Source organism: Mugil cephalus, chromosome 1, assembly GCF_022458985.1.
Source record: "Mugil cephalus isolate CIBA_MC_2020 chromosome 1, CIBA_Mcephalus_1.1, whole genome shotgun sequence".
Lineage (NCBI taxonomy): Eukaryota > Metazoa > Chordata > Actinopteri > Mugiliformes > Mugilidae > Mugil > Mugil cephalus.
In genome coordinates, this window is record NC_061770.1 from 321,220 (window position 1) to 341,214 (window position 19,995).

The 19,995-nt window shown below is 37.2% G+C and overlaps 1 protein-coding gene across 1 annotated transcript; it reads right to left on the reverse strand.

Moving 5' to 3' along the window:
• Positions 1-6,480: 6,480 nt before the first annotated feature.
• Positions 6,481-18,936, reverse strand: tnnc1b (troponin C type 1b (slow)). The gene is made up of 6 exons (XM_047609725.1): positions 18,796-18,936; positions 17,926-17,956; positions 12,235-12,381; positions 11,970-12,084; positions 11,665-11,801; positions 6,481-6,743 (listed from the first exon to the last, which is right to left on the reverse strand). Exons 1-6 carry the CDS (start codon positions 18,817-18,819, stop codon positions 6,712-6,714), a joined length of 486 nt encoding a protein of 161 aa, XP_047465681.1. The 5' UTR covers positions 18,820-18,936; the 3' UTR covers positions 6,481-6,711.
• Between the last annotated feature and the right edge of the window lie 1,059 nt (positions 18,937-19,995).

The following is a 19,995-nucleotide window of genomic DNA, read 5'->3' on the forward strand; positions in this document are numbered from 1 at the left end:
TACATTGTGTTTATTGTGTTTATTGGGATCCCCATTAGCTGCTGCCCATCAACAGCTCTTCCTGGGGTCCAACTGTAAAAAACAAATAAAATAAAACAATGACAACAACAAAACCACAACTTTTTGTTAAACTATTAATAACTAAACCCACGGTAAATGAAATAACATTCCTAAATGTCAATAACAATAACCAACACCAACCAAGTCATTATTAACAATCACCATCATTACAATAATCAAAAATACCGACATATATATCTATGTGTATATGTATGTGTGTGTGTGTGCACTCTTATGTATATGTGTCCAATCTATACCTCAATTCCTTTGAGCTGCTAGATGATTTTTCATTTGGCTTTTGAAGCTTGATTTAGTTTTTTCTTCAATAATGTGTTTTGGCAGTGCATTCCATGCTACCATTGCTCTATACATCACTGTCAGCAGGCAGTTGATAGCAGCCTCTTGTGGCTTGTTTCGTTTGATATGCATGTACAACCAAGCTTAAAGTTAATTGATTATATAGACAGGTAGGTTGTTTTAACATCTAATATTGCTTAAAAAGACAAGGAGTGATACTTTCAACCTTTCAGTGACTTTCATCCAAGAGAGCTTGTTTTGCATCTCATCTACATTTGACCTTATTGTAGACTTAAGTGCAAGACGAGCTGCTCTGTTTTGACCCAGCTGTAGTTTTCACAGGTCCTTCATGTTTGTGCTTGACCAAATCACCGAGCGGTAATCTAGCTGTGACAAGGGGCGGGACGGCTATGGCTCAGTAGGTAGAGCGGATTGTCCATGAACCGAAGGGTTAGCGGTTCAATCCCCCGAGTGTGCCGTATGCTGAAGTGTCCTTGAGCAAGACACTGAACCTCTAGTTGCTCCCAGTGCAACTGGCGCTGGTGTGTGAATGTGTGTGCTTGTGTGAGTGAATGGGTGGATGTGTTTCTGACTGTAAAAGCGCTTTGAGTACCTTTGAGTAGGTAGAAAAGTGCTATATAAGAGCAAGACCATTTACAAGACTAGTGTCTCGACCAGTTCTGTTGTCAAATACACAGAGCATCTCCTTATGATTGATATATTCTTCCCCATCTTTGCAACTACTTCATCTATGTGCCTTGTCCATGACAGATTGCTTTGTAAAATGACACCCAAGAGCTTTATTTCTTCAACCTGCTCAACAGTAACATTGTTCATCATCAAATTTAACTGGGGTTTACTGTTCAGTGAATGATTTGTCTGGATTATAATGCTTTTTGGTTTTTGTATGTTTAAAACTAATCGGTTGCTAGTCACCCATTCTAATACTGCTGTTAGTTCTGTGTTTAGGATATCACTGATTTCTTTTACTGTTGGCGCATGTACATATATTGTTGTGTCATCAGAATACATGGACACTTTGGCTTTCTTCAGCACCGGAGGAAAGTTATTTGTAAAGATGGTCTATAGTAACAGACCTAGTGAACTCCCTTGTGGACTGTCAGACACAACCTGTCTAGCTTTTGAGGAGCAACCATTAAAAAAACCCCTTGAGTTCTACTAAAAAGATAGCTCTCCAACCATGCTAGTGCTGTTTGGGTGAAGCCATTACACCTAAGTTTATCAACTAACAGTCCGTGGACAATTACATCAAAGGCTGCACTGTAATCGAGTAGTACTGCTCCCACCATATTTTTCCTGTCTATCTCTCTCAACCAGTCTCCTGTCATTTGTGTGCTGTAGTAGTTGAGTACTCCTGCCTATAAGCATGTTGGTATTTACTTAGCAAGTTGTTCTCAGAGAAATAGTCTTGTATTTGATAGAATACATTTTCTTTTAGAATTTTATTAACAACTGGTGTCAAGCTAATTGGTCGGCTGTTAGAACCAGTGAAGGCGCTCTCAGTATTCTTTGGAAGAGGTATCACCCTAGCTTCTTTCCATTTTAGTGGACAGCTTTTATATTCAAAACTTAAATTAATAATATGAGTAGCAATTTGAGAAGCAACCATCTTTAACAGTTTACCATTTATATTATTTATCATTCTTAATGGACATCAATAGTACCTCTACTAATACTACCTCTGTAGTGCTAACTTTGGAAAATTTGAAAGTGCGTACTTTATTCTTCTTGTCTTATCTCTAATATTTGCATTCATTCTTTCACAGCTAGATTTTTAAATCCCCTGCCTCAAATTTTCAACTTTAGCTGTAAAGTAATACTTGAAATAACTTGCCATTTCTAATGGTTTGGTTATGTATACCCTGTCTGACTCAATGTAGGATGGTGTCAAAGTATTCTTTCTGCTCATTATGTTGTTCAGGGTACTCCATAGCTTTTTCCCATCATGCTTTATACTCCTTATTCTAGCCTCATAATATAATTTCATCTTTTTCCTCTTCAGTTTAGTTACATCATTTATTAGTTTACAGCATGATTGCCAATCAAAAAAATCGCCAGATTTTAATGCTGTCCTTTTTGATCTGTCTCTGTCAGCCATGCTTTTCTTTAACTCCTCATCAATCCAGGGTGCATTAACAGATCATACAGTTAAGGTTTTTAAAGGTACGTGTTTGGCCTGACCGGAGTTATCAGTTCCCTAAAAATCTCAAGTGCAATGTTTGGTTCACTCTCCTTGAAAACATCAGACCAACATATATTTTCAACATCCTCCACATACAAATCACAACAGAATAGCTTAAATGATCTTAAATACTATTTTTGATCCTGCTTTTGGAATTTTAGCCTTTCTGCATATTGCTATTGCATTATGATCACTGAAACCAATAGGTATATTGCTTTTGTTCACTGTTCTCCTGCATTAGTAAATATGTGATCAATGCATGTGGATCATACACCTTTACCAATAGTGATCACTCTGTTTGGTTGCTTAATTAGCTGCTCCAAATTGCGAGCATTAGCTATTGTGAACATTTTTTTTTTAATGCAGTTTTTTGTTAATGTCTGGTGAAAAAAATAATATTCATGTCTCCCAATAAATATATTCCTTTGTTCTCATCTGCTACCTTGTCAAACATTTCACACAGACTATCAGACCCTTGTGGCCTGTAACAGCATCCTATCAACAGAGGTTTTAAATGGGGTTTTAAATATTAATGAGCCTGTTCCAGAAGCGGCCATGCACGCCTCCACCATGCTTCACAGATGAGCTTGTATGCTTTAGATCATAAGCAGTCCCTTTCTATCGGTACACTTTGGCCTTTCCATTACTTTGGTAGAGATGAATTAATCTTGGTGTCATCAGTCCATACGGTTGTGTTCCACAACTTTTGAGGCTCATCTCTGTACTTCTTTGCAAATTTCAATCTGACCTTCCAATTCTTACTACTTATGAGTACTTTGTATCTTTTGGTATGGCCTCTATATTTCTGCTCTCAGAGTCTTCTTCCAACAGTGGATTGTGATACCTTCACCCCTGCACTGTGGAGGTCGTTGGTGATGTCACTTACTGATGTTTGGGGGTTTTTCTTCACAGCTCTCGCAATAGTTCTGTCATCAGCTACTGTTGTTTTCCTTGGCCGACCCGTTCGATGTCTGTTGCTCAGTACACAAGTAGTTTGGCTTGCTTTTCTCCCATAGACAGCTCTCTGATCTTCATGTTGGTTTATCTTCTTTAACAAGAAATGCATTCTTTATAGGTTTCAAACCAGGCCAAAAAGTAGAATAGTCATGCAAAGCTATTTAATGTTTGAACCATCAACCTTAAAGGCAACACCTGGTCAACAAAAAACACCTGTCATTCACATGTTCCAATAGTTTTTCTCACTTGAAAAATGGGTGGGTTCAAAGAAAGGTTTGGTATGTCCCAAGTTCTTTAACACTTCAAAATGTAAATATCAGGAAATAAAAGCTGACATTCTCATTATGTATCATATTCATCTTTTGATCTTAAACTCAAATCTCTTCAGTGAACAACAAAAACACGGGAATTTGCCTTGCTGTTCCAATACTTTTGGAGGGGACTGTAGATCATGGCAACGTGCTGGCAAAAACTGTGAGATCTGCAACCTGCTCTGCATCTGAGCAGGACAGGAGTTCAGCGGCAGATATTGGCTCCAATTTATTGTGAACAGGAATGCTCCATCGACATGTTGATGTACCTGCCTGTCGCATTCTGATTTTGTCACTGGATGGCCAGTCAGACTGTGTCATTGTAGAAGCTCCAGGGCTGCGAGAAGCTCAAAAACAGAGCAAAGTTTTGGTCTATTCCCATAAGAGACCGATCTCTGAAGAGCAGAGATTTTTGTCCATTTTTTCAATCAAATAATTGTAATGTGTTGTTACACACTTACCCCTACATCATGTTTGGTAAAATCTTATCGGGGAATCTTGATGTCAACGCATGCGCAGCTCTGTATAACGATATGGCACACTTTTTTACCGATAATGGCAACACACTGGCAAGATTGTGAGATCTGCAAGCAGCTCTGCATTCGAGCAGAACAGGAGTTCAGCAGCAGATATCAGGCACTGTGTGGGACACAGTGATTTATTTGAACATCGCCAGCATTTTGTTCCAGCATATTTAAATGTGTAACGATTACATTGATGACGCAATGATGTATGAGAGGTAAGAAAAAACAAGCACGGAGCTCTCACAGCAGGAGGTCAGATCCAGGACTGCTGGCATTGTGAAAGCACGGGATGACCTGGGTCTGAAAATCCCATGTCAACCCGGTAATTTTGATGTGAAGGGGTATTAGCTAGAGAGAGTTTTAATTCCACCTGTACCATGACCCAGTGTCCTAGGGGAACAAGACGGCGCGAGGCATTGCTATCCAGAATGTTCTCTTCACTGGTTGGACATATAATAAACTGTCTGTATTTGGAGAGTTCATTAGTGAGGTTGCCTTTGATAAAGTTGCCATGGAGAATAATGAGCACATGCTGTGTGCGCCCTGGGGAGTAAAATGGTTTACAGTTTATGAAAAATGATTTCAAATCAGGGTGCACAATTGCACTAACACATTTTCCTCTTCCCTGCTGTTTCACTGTGGGGAACAAGGATCACAACGCTTTTGACCAGTTATTCTATGAAGGTAGTGATGTAGGTTGGAAATAAATCTACTGGGTTTGAGAGTCTGATATTCATAAGATCTTCTCTGGTGTAAGAGCTTCTGATATTATTGCAATATACTCTAATAAAAGACAAAACAAAGTAAAACAATGTATACAAACACACTAAGGTCGCCATACTTGGCCGCACTTGGATCTGAATATCACTAGTAATCACCCCAAACATTTGAAGGGCAATATCCCAGTTAGTCAGTTCTCGAGGATCTAATGTTATTGCACTCAACTGTTATAACTACTCTCTTTAATGCAAGAGGTTATGACTTGATCCAGAAAGCTTTGTTAACACCAGTCTTTGCTCAGAGAAAAATCACTGTTTGGAATTCACGAACTGTGAAACTTGTATGTGATGTATGTTAGCTTGTCTTTATGGCATGTGCATATGTTAGACAGTCTAAATGTCCCCTCTGACTATGACTACCAGCATACAGAATTTCAAACTGTGAGTAACATGGGTATGTAATTGCAAAACAAAATGAAGTTTACTGAAGTAAACCATGGTCTACTCTCTTCACTAAGATTTTGATGGGGAATATCAGAAAGCATTAAAGAGGAGAATCTCAAGGAACTGGCCCAGAGAAGAAAATGTTTTGGGTATACACAATTTGATACCAAGTGGACATGTCTTCTGCTCACATATATACAATCAATTTGATACCAAGTGGACACGTCTTCTTCACATCTCAGACAGAAGGGACTAAGACATGCAGGTAGGCAAGTAAAGACTTAAACACGCTTTATGTAAAAGTTGGGAACTGAGAAGAGTGGAAGGAATGGGACTGTTAATGTACAAATGACTGAAGCTCCTAGTAGATGTAAAAACCATCCCAAAAGAACAAAAAACTAAACAAGCATGAAGCATAAAAAAAGAAAACAAGTAAACATAATTGCTGGAGACGTTTTTTGGTGAATGACCCCACACTATTTTTACTTGACTGGAAAGACAAAATGTTGTGTAAAAATGTTTTCAATGGTACCCGTGTCTGTAGTCTTTCCCTTCTGCTGTGAACACTACACTAACAATGTGGTGTACATCTTTCCTTTACCTGGTGGTCAAAGTTCATCTACCATCAGCGATGGATTCATCAATTTCCTTATTTTACAGCTGATGCATGCACTGAATGATGTCGTTCCCTGCTTTCTGGATGTATTTTAAAAACATTTCACTTGGTAGAGGTTAAGAATTTATGGCTTCCTCTAAAAGTATCACAAGCCTTACCATATTCAACTTTATTGTGTCAGCTGTGAAGATTATTCGTTTGTCTTTTATCTAACATTTTCTAGTTTACGGCTGATATAAAAAATATATGTGTATTTTGTCAATATGTAAAACATTGATTTAATAAACACATAACATGATTTAATTCAATTCAATTCAAATTGATCTATTATGACAAAGAAAACACACAATTACAGAAATAGTTTTATTCAAAATAGTCTTTCTTTGATTTGCCAACTCAATTTTTTAACTCAGTGACACTTTTTGTAGGCCTTTTAGGCTTTGTGACAGTTTGAGAATAGCTGAGAGCACAAACATTGTATATTGTTTACAAAGGAGGATGTGTCTTCAGGAGGGGCCTTAGATGATCTTGTCAATACAAAGTGAAGATGAATGTAATAATGTGAAGCAAGTCGAATCCTTTATTCAACACCTTTCATGAACTCCAGGAACTCTGCCAGAGACAACAAACGTAACGTAAAAGTCATTATATTATCACCAGTAAAACTATACTTCACCAGTTATAATGTTATGCTAAAAGCCTATGCACCCAGTGATTCGAACTGGGGCCGCCTGCAGCGAGGACTGTAGCCCCAACACGTGGGGTGGCTGCTCTACTCAGTGAGCTAAACATCGCACCTGCCAGGTACTTCTAACCATTCAGGGGGACATTTTTGTATTAGCTGCCTTCCATAACATTATCACTGACTCATTAAAAATGTACACAATGCTTTAAGCAATATTTGCACAGGATTGGTATCTGCAAAATGATATGGAACCAGTTTCCTGTTCATTGATGCGGGAATCACTAAAAGCATACTTGCGGGGGCAAATCATTTCTTACTCTGCCCGCTTGAATAAGCCCCGTAAAGCCAAATTGCATGAACTCTCTATCAATATCACCAAATTGGACCAACAACTTGCTTCTTGCCCCTCCCCCAGCTTACTTAAACAACGTGTTGATTTAGAGTCTGAATTTGATCTCATCACCACTAGTGATGCAGAGCAACTTCTCTTACGGTCACGCTCCACATATTATGAACATGGCGATAAGGCAAGCCAGCTCCTGGCTCACCAACTTTGTCGCCAGGCAGCATCACGTATAATCCGTCAAATAAAAGATTCATCTGGCTCATTGCATAAGGATCCCTGAAAAAAAATAAGGATCCAAATCTCTGTAGCTCATATAGACCTCTCTCATTAATAAATGTAGATGCTAAGATCCTTGCAAAAACTTTGGCTTTCCACCTGGAAAACACTGTACCAACTATTGTCTCACATGAACAGACTGGATTTGTTAAGGGGAGGCAGTTGTTTTTTAATGTCCGCACGCTCCTTAATATTATTTACTCTAAAAGTGCCACAACAACGCCCGAAGTAGTAATCTCAGTTGACGCTGAAAAGGCATTTGATAGGGTTGAATGGGACTATTTATTTACTGTGCTAAAGAAATTTGGACTGGGAAATGGGTTCATTTCGTGAATACGTCTCCTCTATACATCTCCACAAGCAAATATCTCCACTAATGGCATCCAGTCTAGTTTTTTCACTCACCAGCACCAGCACCAGACAAGGTTGCCCCCTATCTCCTCTGTTGTTTGCACTAGCTATAGAGCCCTTGTCAATTTTTTTGAGATCCTCCTCTACTTTTACTGGGATTTCACGATTGGGCACAGAATTTAAATTGTCACTTTATGCTGATGATTTATTGTTGTATGTTTCAGATCCTGTCCTTTTCATTCCCACAATTGTATCTGCTTTCCAGAGATTTGGATCATTCTCAGGCTACAAAGTGAATATCTCTAAAAGTGAATGTTACCCTATTAATGCTTCAGCATTACAGCTCACACAGTCAGATTTCCCTTTTAAATTGAACTTGACTGGCTTTAGGTATCTTGGGATCAACATTACCAGAATGTTAAATTCTCTCTTTTCTGCCAATTTCTCACCTTTAATGTCTAAAATTAAAATTGACCTACAAAGTTTGAGAAGTTTACCACTCTCGTTAATAGGAAGAATTAACGCAGTTAAAATGAACATTTTGCCCAAATTTCTGTTTTTGTTTCACTGTCTCCCACTTTTCCTGCCAAAGCAGTTTTTTAAAACAATTGATCAAACTATCTCTGACTTCTTATGGTGTGGAAAGGCTCCCAGAATCTGCAAATCCACACTTCAGAGATGTAAATTCAATGGTGGATTGACACTTCCAAATTTCCAATTGTATTATTGGGCGGCACATATTCATAAAATTTCATTCTGGTTCAAATCAATGAATCTGCCATGGTGCAACTTGGAGGCACAGTCATGTGCCTCATCATCCTTATCTGCTCTACTTACTTCCTCAATCCCATCCAACCTCTCTGGCTTTACAAACAATCAAGTGGTTCACTCCACACTTAAAATCTGGTATCAGTTTAGGAGGCACTTTAAATTTAAGTCAGCATCTACTTTAACTCCTTTACTAAAAAATCATTTAGTTCGACCTCCACTTACAGATCCAACTTTCCTAGCATGGCATAATAAAGGCCTGAAATGTTTTAAATACCTTTACAAGGATGGTATTTCTCGCAGCTTTACAGATCTCTCAGGAGAATTTCATCTCCCACCTTCTCATCTTTTCCAATACTTTCAAATTAGACACTGCGCTAAAACTTTGTTTCCTCTTTTCCCCTCCTCACCGCCAACTCAACAGTGGGAAGAGCTGCTAAACCACGATCCACTTCAAAAATCACTTATCTCTAAAGTTTATAATGAACTTCTGTCTTTTGATTGCTCACCAGTTACTAAAGTTAAGGCTGCCTGGGACGAGGAACTGGACTTAAACTTGCAGGATGACTGGTGGGACGCTGCTCTTAAGACAATTCATACAAGCTCATTCTGTACCCGTCTCACACTTATACAGTTTAAAGTACTTTTTAGAGTCCATTTTTCTAAAGCTGGACTGTCACAAATCTATCCCAGTATCGCAGACAAATGCGACAAATGTTATGCCTCACCCTGCAATTTAACCCATATGTTCTATTCTTGTCCACTACTTTCTCGCTTCTGGTTGAATGACTTTGATACCATGTCAAAAATTCTTTCTGTGGTCATAAAAGTCTCCCCCCACATTGCCATATTTGGCTCCCAGAGGACCATAACCAGTTTACCTCTAATCAATTAGATATTTTGGCATTTACTTCTTTTTGTTTGTTTGTTTGTTTGTTTTTGTCTTTGTCTATTTTTTGTGGGCTTTATTTATATTGTGCACCCTTAATACTTAATAATTGCATAAATGAATTTTCTGTTATTTAATTGTTACCATTACTATTATTTTTAATTATTATTATTATTATTATTATTCATTTATTTATTTATTTCATTTTTCTTGAGTTGTGTGGTGTACTGTTCATGCCACCTTCCTGTTGTCTTCAAATTAAGAAAAACACCCTAGGAGGTAGAATGTATGCCTTGTTGTTAATTCTTCGAGATGCACAATATTTCTATGGTATCAATATTTACTGTTACTTATTATACAGAGATGATGTGATACCCAATGTGAAATGGATATACATTTTTGTTGTAATGTGCATTACCTCCTGGTATCTGGAGATGTCTTATCATTTAGAAATGACCCCACATCTGTGTTACTTGTGCCATATTCACAAAAGGTTGCAGCTCTGTATTTTAATACCAGAATTGCCCTGCAGACATGATGTCAAGGATCTTCTACTTTCTGCTTCTCCCCCACTACATATAAGAAGTAATATTACACCTTTTGTACCACTCTGCAGCTTAAGTTACTTTGCAGGTTTAGATTTTGTAATAAAGTATATTTAGGCCTATAGGCACCTTTACCAATGATGAACACATGATGAACGCATCAATTCACCGACAAATAAAGTCCATTACATTAAAATATCAGATGCTGTGATCGAAAAGTGGCTTATTGCAGGATGCATTTGGACGGGTGGGACTGAGTCCACAACAATAGTACAGCTGTTATTAAAAAAAAAGGCTGTTCTGGGAAACTAGTATGCCTATTACCCAGGGCAGTACATCATATAAGTATATGTGAAAGATAAAATTGGTAATAGACTACACATGACACGTTTTGAGTGCAACTGGAAAATGTACTTTGAGGTGGCCCTAATATACAAGCATTTTCTTCTTTGTTTGATACTACTAATTAAATTATAATTGAACTTGATAAAAAAAAAATCACACACATGAATACAAGTGTGCAGACAGTATCCACAAGTAGAAAACATCCTCAGTGACTTATACCTGTGTTAGTTTTGATCTTCCATCTTGCTATTGATCTCTAAACCTTAATACTGTACACAGAATCAGGATGTTGGAAAAAAGAAAAGCAATATCTTGTATTAGCATTCCAAAATCTAGCTATATTTGACTATGAAGTGAGATCTGAGATTTAACTAAAGAAAAACCTTAAGAATAATAACAATCTTTATGGGCTATCTGATGGCAGCATTATCAAATCATTTGGTTTGGTTTGGCATCCCATTGGTTGTAAACATGCATTATTTAGTTTAGCGAGAAAGTGTGTGCCACAACCAAGATTGTTATTGCAAGGAATATACAGTAGTAGCCTAATAATGTAATGTTAATATCATTTGAATTTTGTGATTTGCAGTATATATAAAATCTATTTGCTTACTTTGCTTAATGCAATACCATTAAGAGGAACATTAACAGGGGCACAAGCCAAATGTAACGCATTTAATTTTAGTATTTCTGAGGCAGTCTAGTATTGTTTAACTGTGCCACAGCCTGCAAATTTTTCCATAGATAGTTTGGAAGGTGCAGAGTCTAACCTATTGTATTATTTAAGGAACTCTTTGTCGCAACTTTTATTTTCTTTATTTTTTCTCATGAAATATAGTGCACTAGTAAGATGATGTCAGTAGTCACTATTTTTGATTATTACTGATGTCTGATTTACTTTACATTACTATGATAATTACTATATTATGTTGAAAACTGTTTTGACTACATCATTAGGCTACTTTTGTGTGGTCTACAGCCTTACAGAGTCTACTGTCTTGCTATGTTTTCTGTCTTACTATGTAGCAGAGGCATGATCAATTTAGTATACAATAGCTATGGAAAAAGGTCAAGCCAATGCATAGTCAGTGTAACCACCCCTGAACTGTCATTACTATTACTCTTTTACTTTTCGTTACTAAAAGCAAATAGTTATGTCTATTTGATCTTGTCTCAGCCCTGTGATTTTGTTTTGATTTTTATGAAACAACCAGTTCATGGATGCTGGATGGAGCACATTTTAGTTTCAGTGAATGAATTATGTCCGCTGGACATAAAATTGGTGTTTCTTTTTTGTTTTTGTGCTCTAAATGGGCTGGGCATCATACCGTCGTAATCGATCTTGCCATCATTGTTTTTGTCTCCATCCTTCATTAGCTCCTCAATGTCATCTTCAGTGATGGCCTCTCCAGTGGAGTCCAGCATGGTCTTCAATTCTTCCAAGTCGATGTAACCATCTCCATTCCTCAAAATAAGAGAAAGAAATCCATCTACTCACTGAATTTAACTTTTTTAGTGCTTAACTGTTCTGAGTGTACAGTGTTGAACTACATCATCTTTTCTAACATTGTTTGTTCTCACATTAAGAACAGTAAGAGAGTTCTGTTTGACATCATTGTGACCAGAGACCTACTTGTCAAACATTCGGAAAAGTTCCGCCAGCTCTTCCTCTGATTTTCCTTTGCTCTCCTCTTTCATGCAGCGAACCATCATAACCAAGAACTCATCAAAGTCTACTGTGCCGCTGCCTGTGAATATGATAGCATAAAGTTCTAAAGACTTTAGTATAATATTTCAGCTGTTATCTTTAACTTCAATTTTTTTTCTCTAAGTCATGCCATAAAACAAACATGCTCTTGATGACAATAGATCAGATATGCGGAATGATGATGGCATACCGTCCTCATCCACCTCATCAATCATCTCCTGTAACTCTTCAGGGGTGGGATTCTGTCCCAGCATTCTCATCACCTTCCCCAATTCTTTGGTGCTGATACAACCATCCTCAGCATCCTGGATGAAGATGTCAAATGCAGCCTTGAACTCTAGAAGACAAATATGGACAACTCTGATTAAAATGCAATGCAAGCGATGACAAATAATCTACTAGACTTAGACAGGCATTAATAATCCACATGGGAAATTGTTTGGTTATAGTAGCCTAACTGTTACAAAAAGCTGTTATTACAGTTGGATAGAGTAAAGTATAAATGAGGTTCTGTAGCATTCACTGTCGGAGCTGAATCATTTTGCTGGAGAATGAGCTCCTCTGCCGCTCAAATATTTGGTGTAGTAGATGGGATGGGTTGTTCATAATGGAGAGCAGTTTATCCAATGTCCCCCTGTCCCTCACTGAGACAAGCATCTCCAACTCTAACGCCTTTCTTCTATGACTTCCTGTTTTCTTTCTGGACATGTCCAGCCTTTCGGATCAATTTGTTGAACTTACTGATGTCTTTTTTGGTACTACTCTCCCAACAAAATACAGCAAAGTGCAGGGCACCTGCTACAACAGACTGGTAGAAAGACTCTAGTAACTCGTTGCACACACTGAGCTTCCTGAGAAAGTAGAGTCTACTTTTTGTAAACAGCATCATTGCTGTCCTTCCAGTCCAGCCCATTGTTCATGTAGACTACCAGGTACTTGTAGCAGTTCACTACTTCCACCCTAAAGTTCCTCGAGGGTGACAGTCTCCACTGGTGCCCTCTTCCTCCTTAAGTCAGTCCAGCTCCTTGGTCTTGTCCACATTCAGGAGTAGGTGGTTTGCCTGGGACCACTCCACGAAGTGCACAATCAGTGTACTATACTCCACCACCTGTCCATCTCTAAAACACCATACCACAGCAGAGTTATCAGAGAACTTCTGCAGATGGTAGGAAACAGAGCTGTATAAGAAATCAGAGATGACACCCGTCCTGAGCAGCTTACACTCATTGGAAAGGGCTGAATATGATCCTCACAGTGCCCTTCCACCCATCCAGGTGAGAGTGAGCTCTCATATCTTTTTAAAATTTTGGTGAAACAAGGGAAGCAACAGCACCAAAAAGTCAACAGAAAAACATAGAATCTCTCTAAATGGGCTGATTTATTACAGCCCCAGCACAAATCCTTGTGTCCTTACTCATTGTACACTGTAAAAAAAAAAAAAAAAGTAATATAACAGAATTTTACTGATTATTTTTACAGATTATTTATGTATTTTAAAAATACAGAAACGATCTGGACAATCAACGAAAAAGACTGCGATTTTACATGTCAAAATTAAAATAACATGAAATCACTGTAACTGTGAAAATACGTGTGAAAACATGAAATTTTTGTTCTTTTACAAAAAAATCATTACAAATATACATATTCATTGTTAAAATATGTCCACACGTGTATCGTAATTTTACAAATATTTGTCTGTTATTTAATGGAATAAAGTTAAAACTTATATCATTTAAAATTACTGAGAAATTAATATAATAATAAGTAAAATAACTATTTAACACTGTAGGCTATTGTGTGTGTATATATATACAATCCAATGTAAATCACAACGTCTTGAATTATTTCACAGCATGTCTAAACAAAACACGTGTAATCAGGAGACATTTTACTGCTGCAACGTCTCCCTGCACAAATACAAAAGACAAAAACGTGAACGCGACAAGTCATTTGAGTGCGTGCTTTGAAAAGTGCGGGTCCCGTTTGGATTGGTCGACAGAAACGGTTGGAGAAGAAGAAGAAAAAGAAGAAAAAGAAGAAGAAGAAGAAGAAGAAGAAGAAGAAGAAGAAGAAGAAGAAGACATGCCATTGGCTGTTCGGACTGAACATCCGTCTTTGACGTAACGCTTAACAAGGTCAACAACCACCAGGCGGCTGTTCCCGTTTGGTCACAGAAACTTGGAGCAAACAGCAGCTAATGTCGAGGCTGGAGGGAGGACGAAGGCAGAAGGCAAGTATCAAACTGAAGCTTAGTAGTATTAGCTTTATTTACTACCATGCCTCTGACTTTACTCAGTCGACAAAACGAATCCGCTAGCATGTCATCAATTGAAATGTTAGCTAACTACGATGACAAAAGCATGGCCCGCGGCGGCGGCGTCTTCACGTAGTGTCTGCCAGTGTTAGTCATAGATATATATCTATGAGCGTTAGTAGTCAGCCAGACCAACCACTTTTTATTTTATTTACGCTAACGTTAGCTTAGCACTTAACAGTAAGTCATTACGTTTACTTTTGTGAACTGACTGACACAGGCGGAGAGAAAGAGGAACAATATTGGTTTAGAGCTGCAACAATGAACAATAATCGATTATTAACCCTCTTCTACATTTTTTCGAATTTTTTGGCCATAACTTTTACTGCGTGTCTTGAAATGTCTGGCTAGGATAGGATTTTTTTCTTTCTTTCTGCAGATAAGTGGTGAGAGTTGATTTCATGGCATAATCTTGTGGTTAAGAACACCACTCCTTTCCATGCTGAACTGTACAGTGAAGCATTGGCACTGAGTACAAAAAGGGTCTCTCTGTGTTTAAACCAAGGTGAGGCACTTGAATTCAGACAGATTCAGCTCATGCTTGTGATGCAGGACCAGCATGTATACTTTATTGTTACACCTCATGATGTGTCCTATGTGCCAGCATTTGCATTGTATGAAGTGAAACAAGCATGAAATGTTGGAAGCCTGAGCAGAAACTAGACTATTACCATTTGCATGTGTACAAGCTTTGTGGGACAAGAGTAATTTCACTGAAGCATAGCATTGTTGACTCAGAGTCATCTGGAGTTTGAAAAATTAAAATCTGACAGTAACAGTATTTTTCATCCCTTCTAGTCCTCCTAGTCATGGATGCAGAGAGTCATAGTGGGTCTTATTGGTGGTGTACTGCATTATATTGAGAAAGGAACAGTTTAAAATATATCAATGGCTACTGGGGATAGAATTATGTTAGGTAATAATATACCCACATTGAGCTATGTGATGTCTGTATTTAAATATTACTACTATCTGTCCTTTAATAAGGCCAACAACATGTCTTGGACAGTCCTCCAAGCAGCCAGAGCAACCAACAGTTGAGCAGAGCCAGTACCAGTACAAGTCCAGTAACACAGTCTGACCAGATGCCCCTCTCTGGTGAGTACATGCATCTGTTGCACACAATTACTCTTTTGGGTTAGATGTGCTGAAAAATAACATAATCTACCTGTAACTTAGTGTAATATAGTACAATCAGCAGCTTGTCTGTCCCAAAGCAACGGTGTCGTCTATAGTGGGACTCGTGTGACTGCTGTGGTGTTGGAAAAGGCTGTATATTCTTGCACCTTTATCCTGGTCCTGCCTCTTAAACTGTTATAAGCTGTTATTATTTAATAACCGCTATTATTTTCTGTCTTCTCTTCAGGTGGTTACAGCTCAGAAACTGCAACTTCACTATGATCAACAAGTAGTTCAAGTATAGACACCACACCTCGTCAAGTGTATAGAGCAGGGGTCGGCAACCCGTGGCTCCGGAGCCGCATGCGACTCTTTCGTTCCTCTGTTGCAGCTCTCTGCAGCGAGCGGTGCGGAGCAAGGATGCTGATCAAAGCCATTCACTTTTTCACACTAACTAACTGCCTCAGAATAGCAGCAACTAGTCACTCTTCAGTGAACGAGCGAGAGTTACACAACAACTGAATGACACTGAATGCCACACCACACTCATGGTTGTAACATCAACCAAAAAACACTGAACTCCCACATTGCATTGCAGCTCATTACTAGTTGCTGTCGAGTATTTAATTCAAATTTATTTTTATTTTAGTGCATTAGTTTTTTAAATATAATTCTAAATTTGAATTGATGGTGATCTTTTAACATTAAAATAAAATGTATTTAATTTTTTGTTGCACAAAATATACGCCACAACTGCTGACGTACGACACCCGCCGGCAGGTCCAGCCCGCTCTTTATTGAACTTTTCAACCCCAGGTAAGCCAACCATGGATAAATCCCCGTTATGTATGCATAATGCAATTTCGTTTTCTCTGTAGCAGTTATTTCATTTCATAAATGCAACACACTGTGGGCCTAGCATAGAGGTGAAAACAATATATGCAGTGTTATCTTCATTTTAGATGTCAAAGGGGTTTTGTGGCTCCCAGTGTTTTCTTTCCAAATGGCTCTTTGAGTGTTGAGGGTTGCCGACCCCTGGTATAGAGTATGGATTCATTTCCAGTGACGTTTCACCAAGTTTCGAATTAGTTTTTTTTAAAACTTTTTTCTTTCATTACCAGTTCAGTTGAATTTTGTTTTGGTTTTGTTTTTGTTTCCTACCCATTAATTTTAATTGAATAGATTTTTGAATATTGCTGTAATAATGGCTACCTGCTACGGTTGAATAAAAATACCGAGAATGGGAAATTGTAGCAGTTCTTGTTCAGCTTGGTCTCATTTTTTCTCATGTTCTCATGTTTTGAAAAGATCAAATTGTTGTATACTGTTATATTACATCTAATTTAATATAGCCTACAGCCTTTTTAAATAAAATAATGCCATTAAAATAACTAATAAGAGCACATTTCTGTAACTTTAAGTATTATAATTCATATTACAATGTTAATTTGCTAGACGTTAAAAACAACGTAAAACAATTAAATATCCATTTGATATTTTCTAAAATTAACAGTAAATTCTTGCAATCTAACCAAATATCTAGTTTTGCAAGAGTTTTTTGATGTGTTTTGAAAGAATAATCACATTGTTTTGTGTCTCATACTGTTGTATTACATCAAATTTACAATTCATTCATTATACAATCTCTTCCCATAAAATAATGTCATTAAAACCGATTAATAACAGCACATTTCTGTAAATTTAACCGTTATTGTTAGTAATACAACATTTATTTACCATATTTCTAGATGATTTGTTTTAAAATGTGAAAATGTTTCTCATTAATCGTTAAAACAACCTGAAAATACGGCAATATCTTGTTAAAATTACAAGTACAAACTCTACTTATATTATTTAAAATAACTGTATTTTTACGAGAAAGTAATTTCCGTTATTTTATGGTATTTTTATGGTGCCCCTGCTGCCAGAAATTTACAGTTTTTTTTGCATTTATTTATTTTTTTTTTTACAGTGTACGCTGGCTGTCTTTTTATTGCTTTTCTCACATTTTATATTTTTTACAGTAATGAACATGACAGAGAACATACTGTATGCCCTCCTGCTGCAAATATTTGTCTTGAGTAGAACTGTGCTTGTTGAAAGCAAAGGGTGGTCACACCAAGTTTTGATTTGATTTAGATTTCTCTTCTGTTCATTCACTGCATGTTGTTAATTGATGAAAATGATACTGTATTATTAGCACTTCCATTTTGGAAAGCATTCTTAGTTTACAGCATTTTTTCCACACCTGCCTAAAACTTTTGTAGAGTACTGTACATACAATTATCTTCATATTATCTTCGTATTTTTTAATAGTTTTAATATTTCCATTTTTTCTCCTGTACATAACAGTATCATACTTGTGTCTCATAAGCATTATCAGGTACATAATAGTAAATATATAAGTATTAAAGCAATAAAGAATAACAACAATAGTTTCCTCACCATTTTTCTGTTCCTCTGTCAAGTTCTCAACCTGGAGAGAGACAAATGTTGTATACATTACTGTCAATTCATTTCTTTTTACCACTACTGCAGGAGTGCAGCAGAACCAGCCTGTGCTACTCTGAGTATAGTTGCAGTGTAATATGATACAATTTCTTCACATACTATTCTTATTCAAAGGAGGTGGGGCAATGAGGAGATCAGCTGCCTCTTCTCCTCTTTCCCCTGAACTGTCCACTGTTCTTTGTTACATTGTCAGGCACACAAATATAACCTCATCACAGGCTCTCTGTGCTGTTACTGGGCATAACGCATGAATGATGTATTTTTTTATTTTTTATTTTTTTACAAAGAAATAAAAGGTCAGTGATTACTCTATGTTATGACTGTGGAATTATTTGTTGTTTTAGTTACACTTTTAGTTACACTTTGTTTTAGTTTGGATGTTTTGAAAATGGATTTTCTTTCTTTCTATGCTTTTTCAAAGCTATCTGTATTGCAATGAAAATATAGAGAAACCAAATTAACCATTTCAAAACATAGTTATGAGAAATAAGTATTATAACACTACTAGATTGTTCCTAAAACATAGCCAAGGACATGACCTCAGTGTCCTCAATGTTAGACTTAGCCCCAACGACAGTTAGAAATTGAAATCCTTTCATGTTTTAAAAAAGACAAATATATATATATATATATAAAGACACACACACACACTATATATATACCCCTCTAAAATTTTCTATGTTGTAGATTCACAAGTTTGTAATCATCGTAGTAGTAGCATTGTAGTAGATTGTAGGAGCAGATTTTAGCTAACCTCACAGTGAAGGTCTAGATAGAGAAATACAAGTGACACAGCATACTCACTGCCGCCTTATATACGTCATCCATGACTTCTGGTCTGTTTCAGACTGACACAACGCTGCACTCAGGTACTGAACAAGTACTGGCAGGAATAACTGCCTTGGTCTTTATTGATGGAGGGTTGTGGTACTAAAAAAGCACTTGACCCATCCCACAAAATCCAAAGGAGATGATGGGAAGAGTGACAGAGACAGACAGAGAGAGAGAGAGAGAGAGAGAGAGCTCTATAAATAGTAAACAACAGAAGGCACCTAACAAGTGGAGTGACAGCAAGACTGACAGTAGTACCAAAATGGATATGTTGCCTTTGAGGTTATAAACTGTCTGTGTTTAGCTCAGGCTGTGGTCGATTTGACTGATTAAGGATGTTCTTTTAATCTTGGCTCTTCCAGAAATTATCCTACAGAGGTTCCAAATGTTATTTACATATTCATTCAAGTTGAGATAAGATAATTAGTTTTATGACAATATATAGAAAATAAATATGTATAAAGCTGAAACTTCTCATGTGCAAAAACATGAATAGTGTTTAACTTGACTTGCAAGAATTTGTCAAAATGTCAAAAGCGTCAAAAAGATTTTTTGTCTAGTTAAACGTTGTTATTAAGTTGCAGAAATGAACACATCCCCTCAGACTGTGACAACTTTAAACAGACATTAATTTATACAATATATGTGGCTGCATTTCATATGTCTGAAAATACAGTAAAGCCCAATCCATACCAATTTTCAATATTTGAACCTAAAAACAAATGACAAATACCAATACTGATATATTTGCAATGTATATTAGGCTATATCACTTATGCTAAATTGTGCTCACAGATCAGAGTAAATGATCTTTTGGAAAGTTCTGTTGGTATTATATAAGAATACTTCATGTATTGTTCTGTCTTTCTGACATTATCTCAAACTCGTAATTAACCATAATTCTTTAAAGCCAAACTGAAAGAATTTAATGTTTAGTTTTCTAACCTACACAAACTCTCATTTCCTATACCCTGAGTATAGACTGGAGTCAGATGTCTACATGACAATAGATATTCAGATAGGGCTATTTTAAATGCATGTCCTTGACTAGAAATAGTAGTCCTCTATCTGCGGGGAGGGTTCGCAAAAGAGTACGTGATAAATGTGTTGTAAGACTAGCCCTATGCAGAATGAACAGATGGCACCCCATCCGCTGCGTTGTCAACAGAGGCT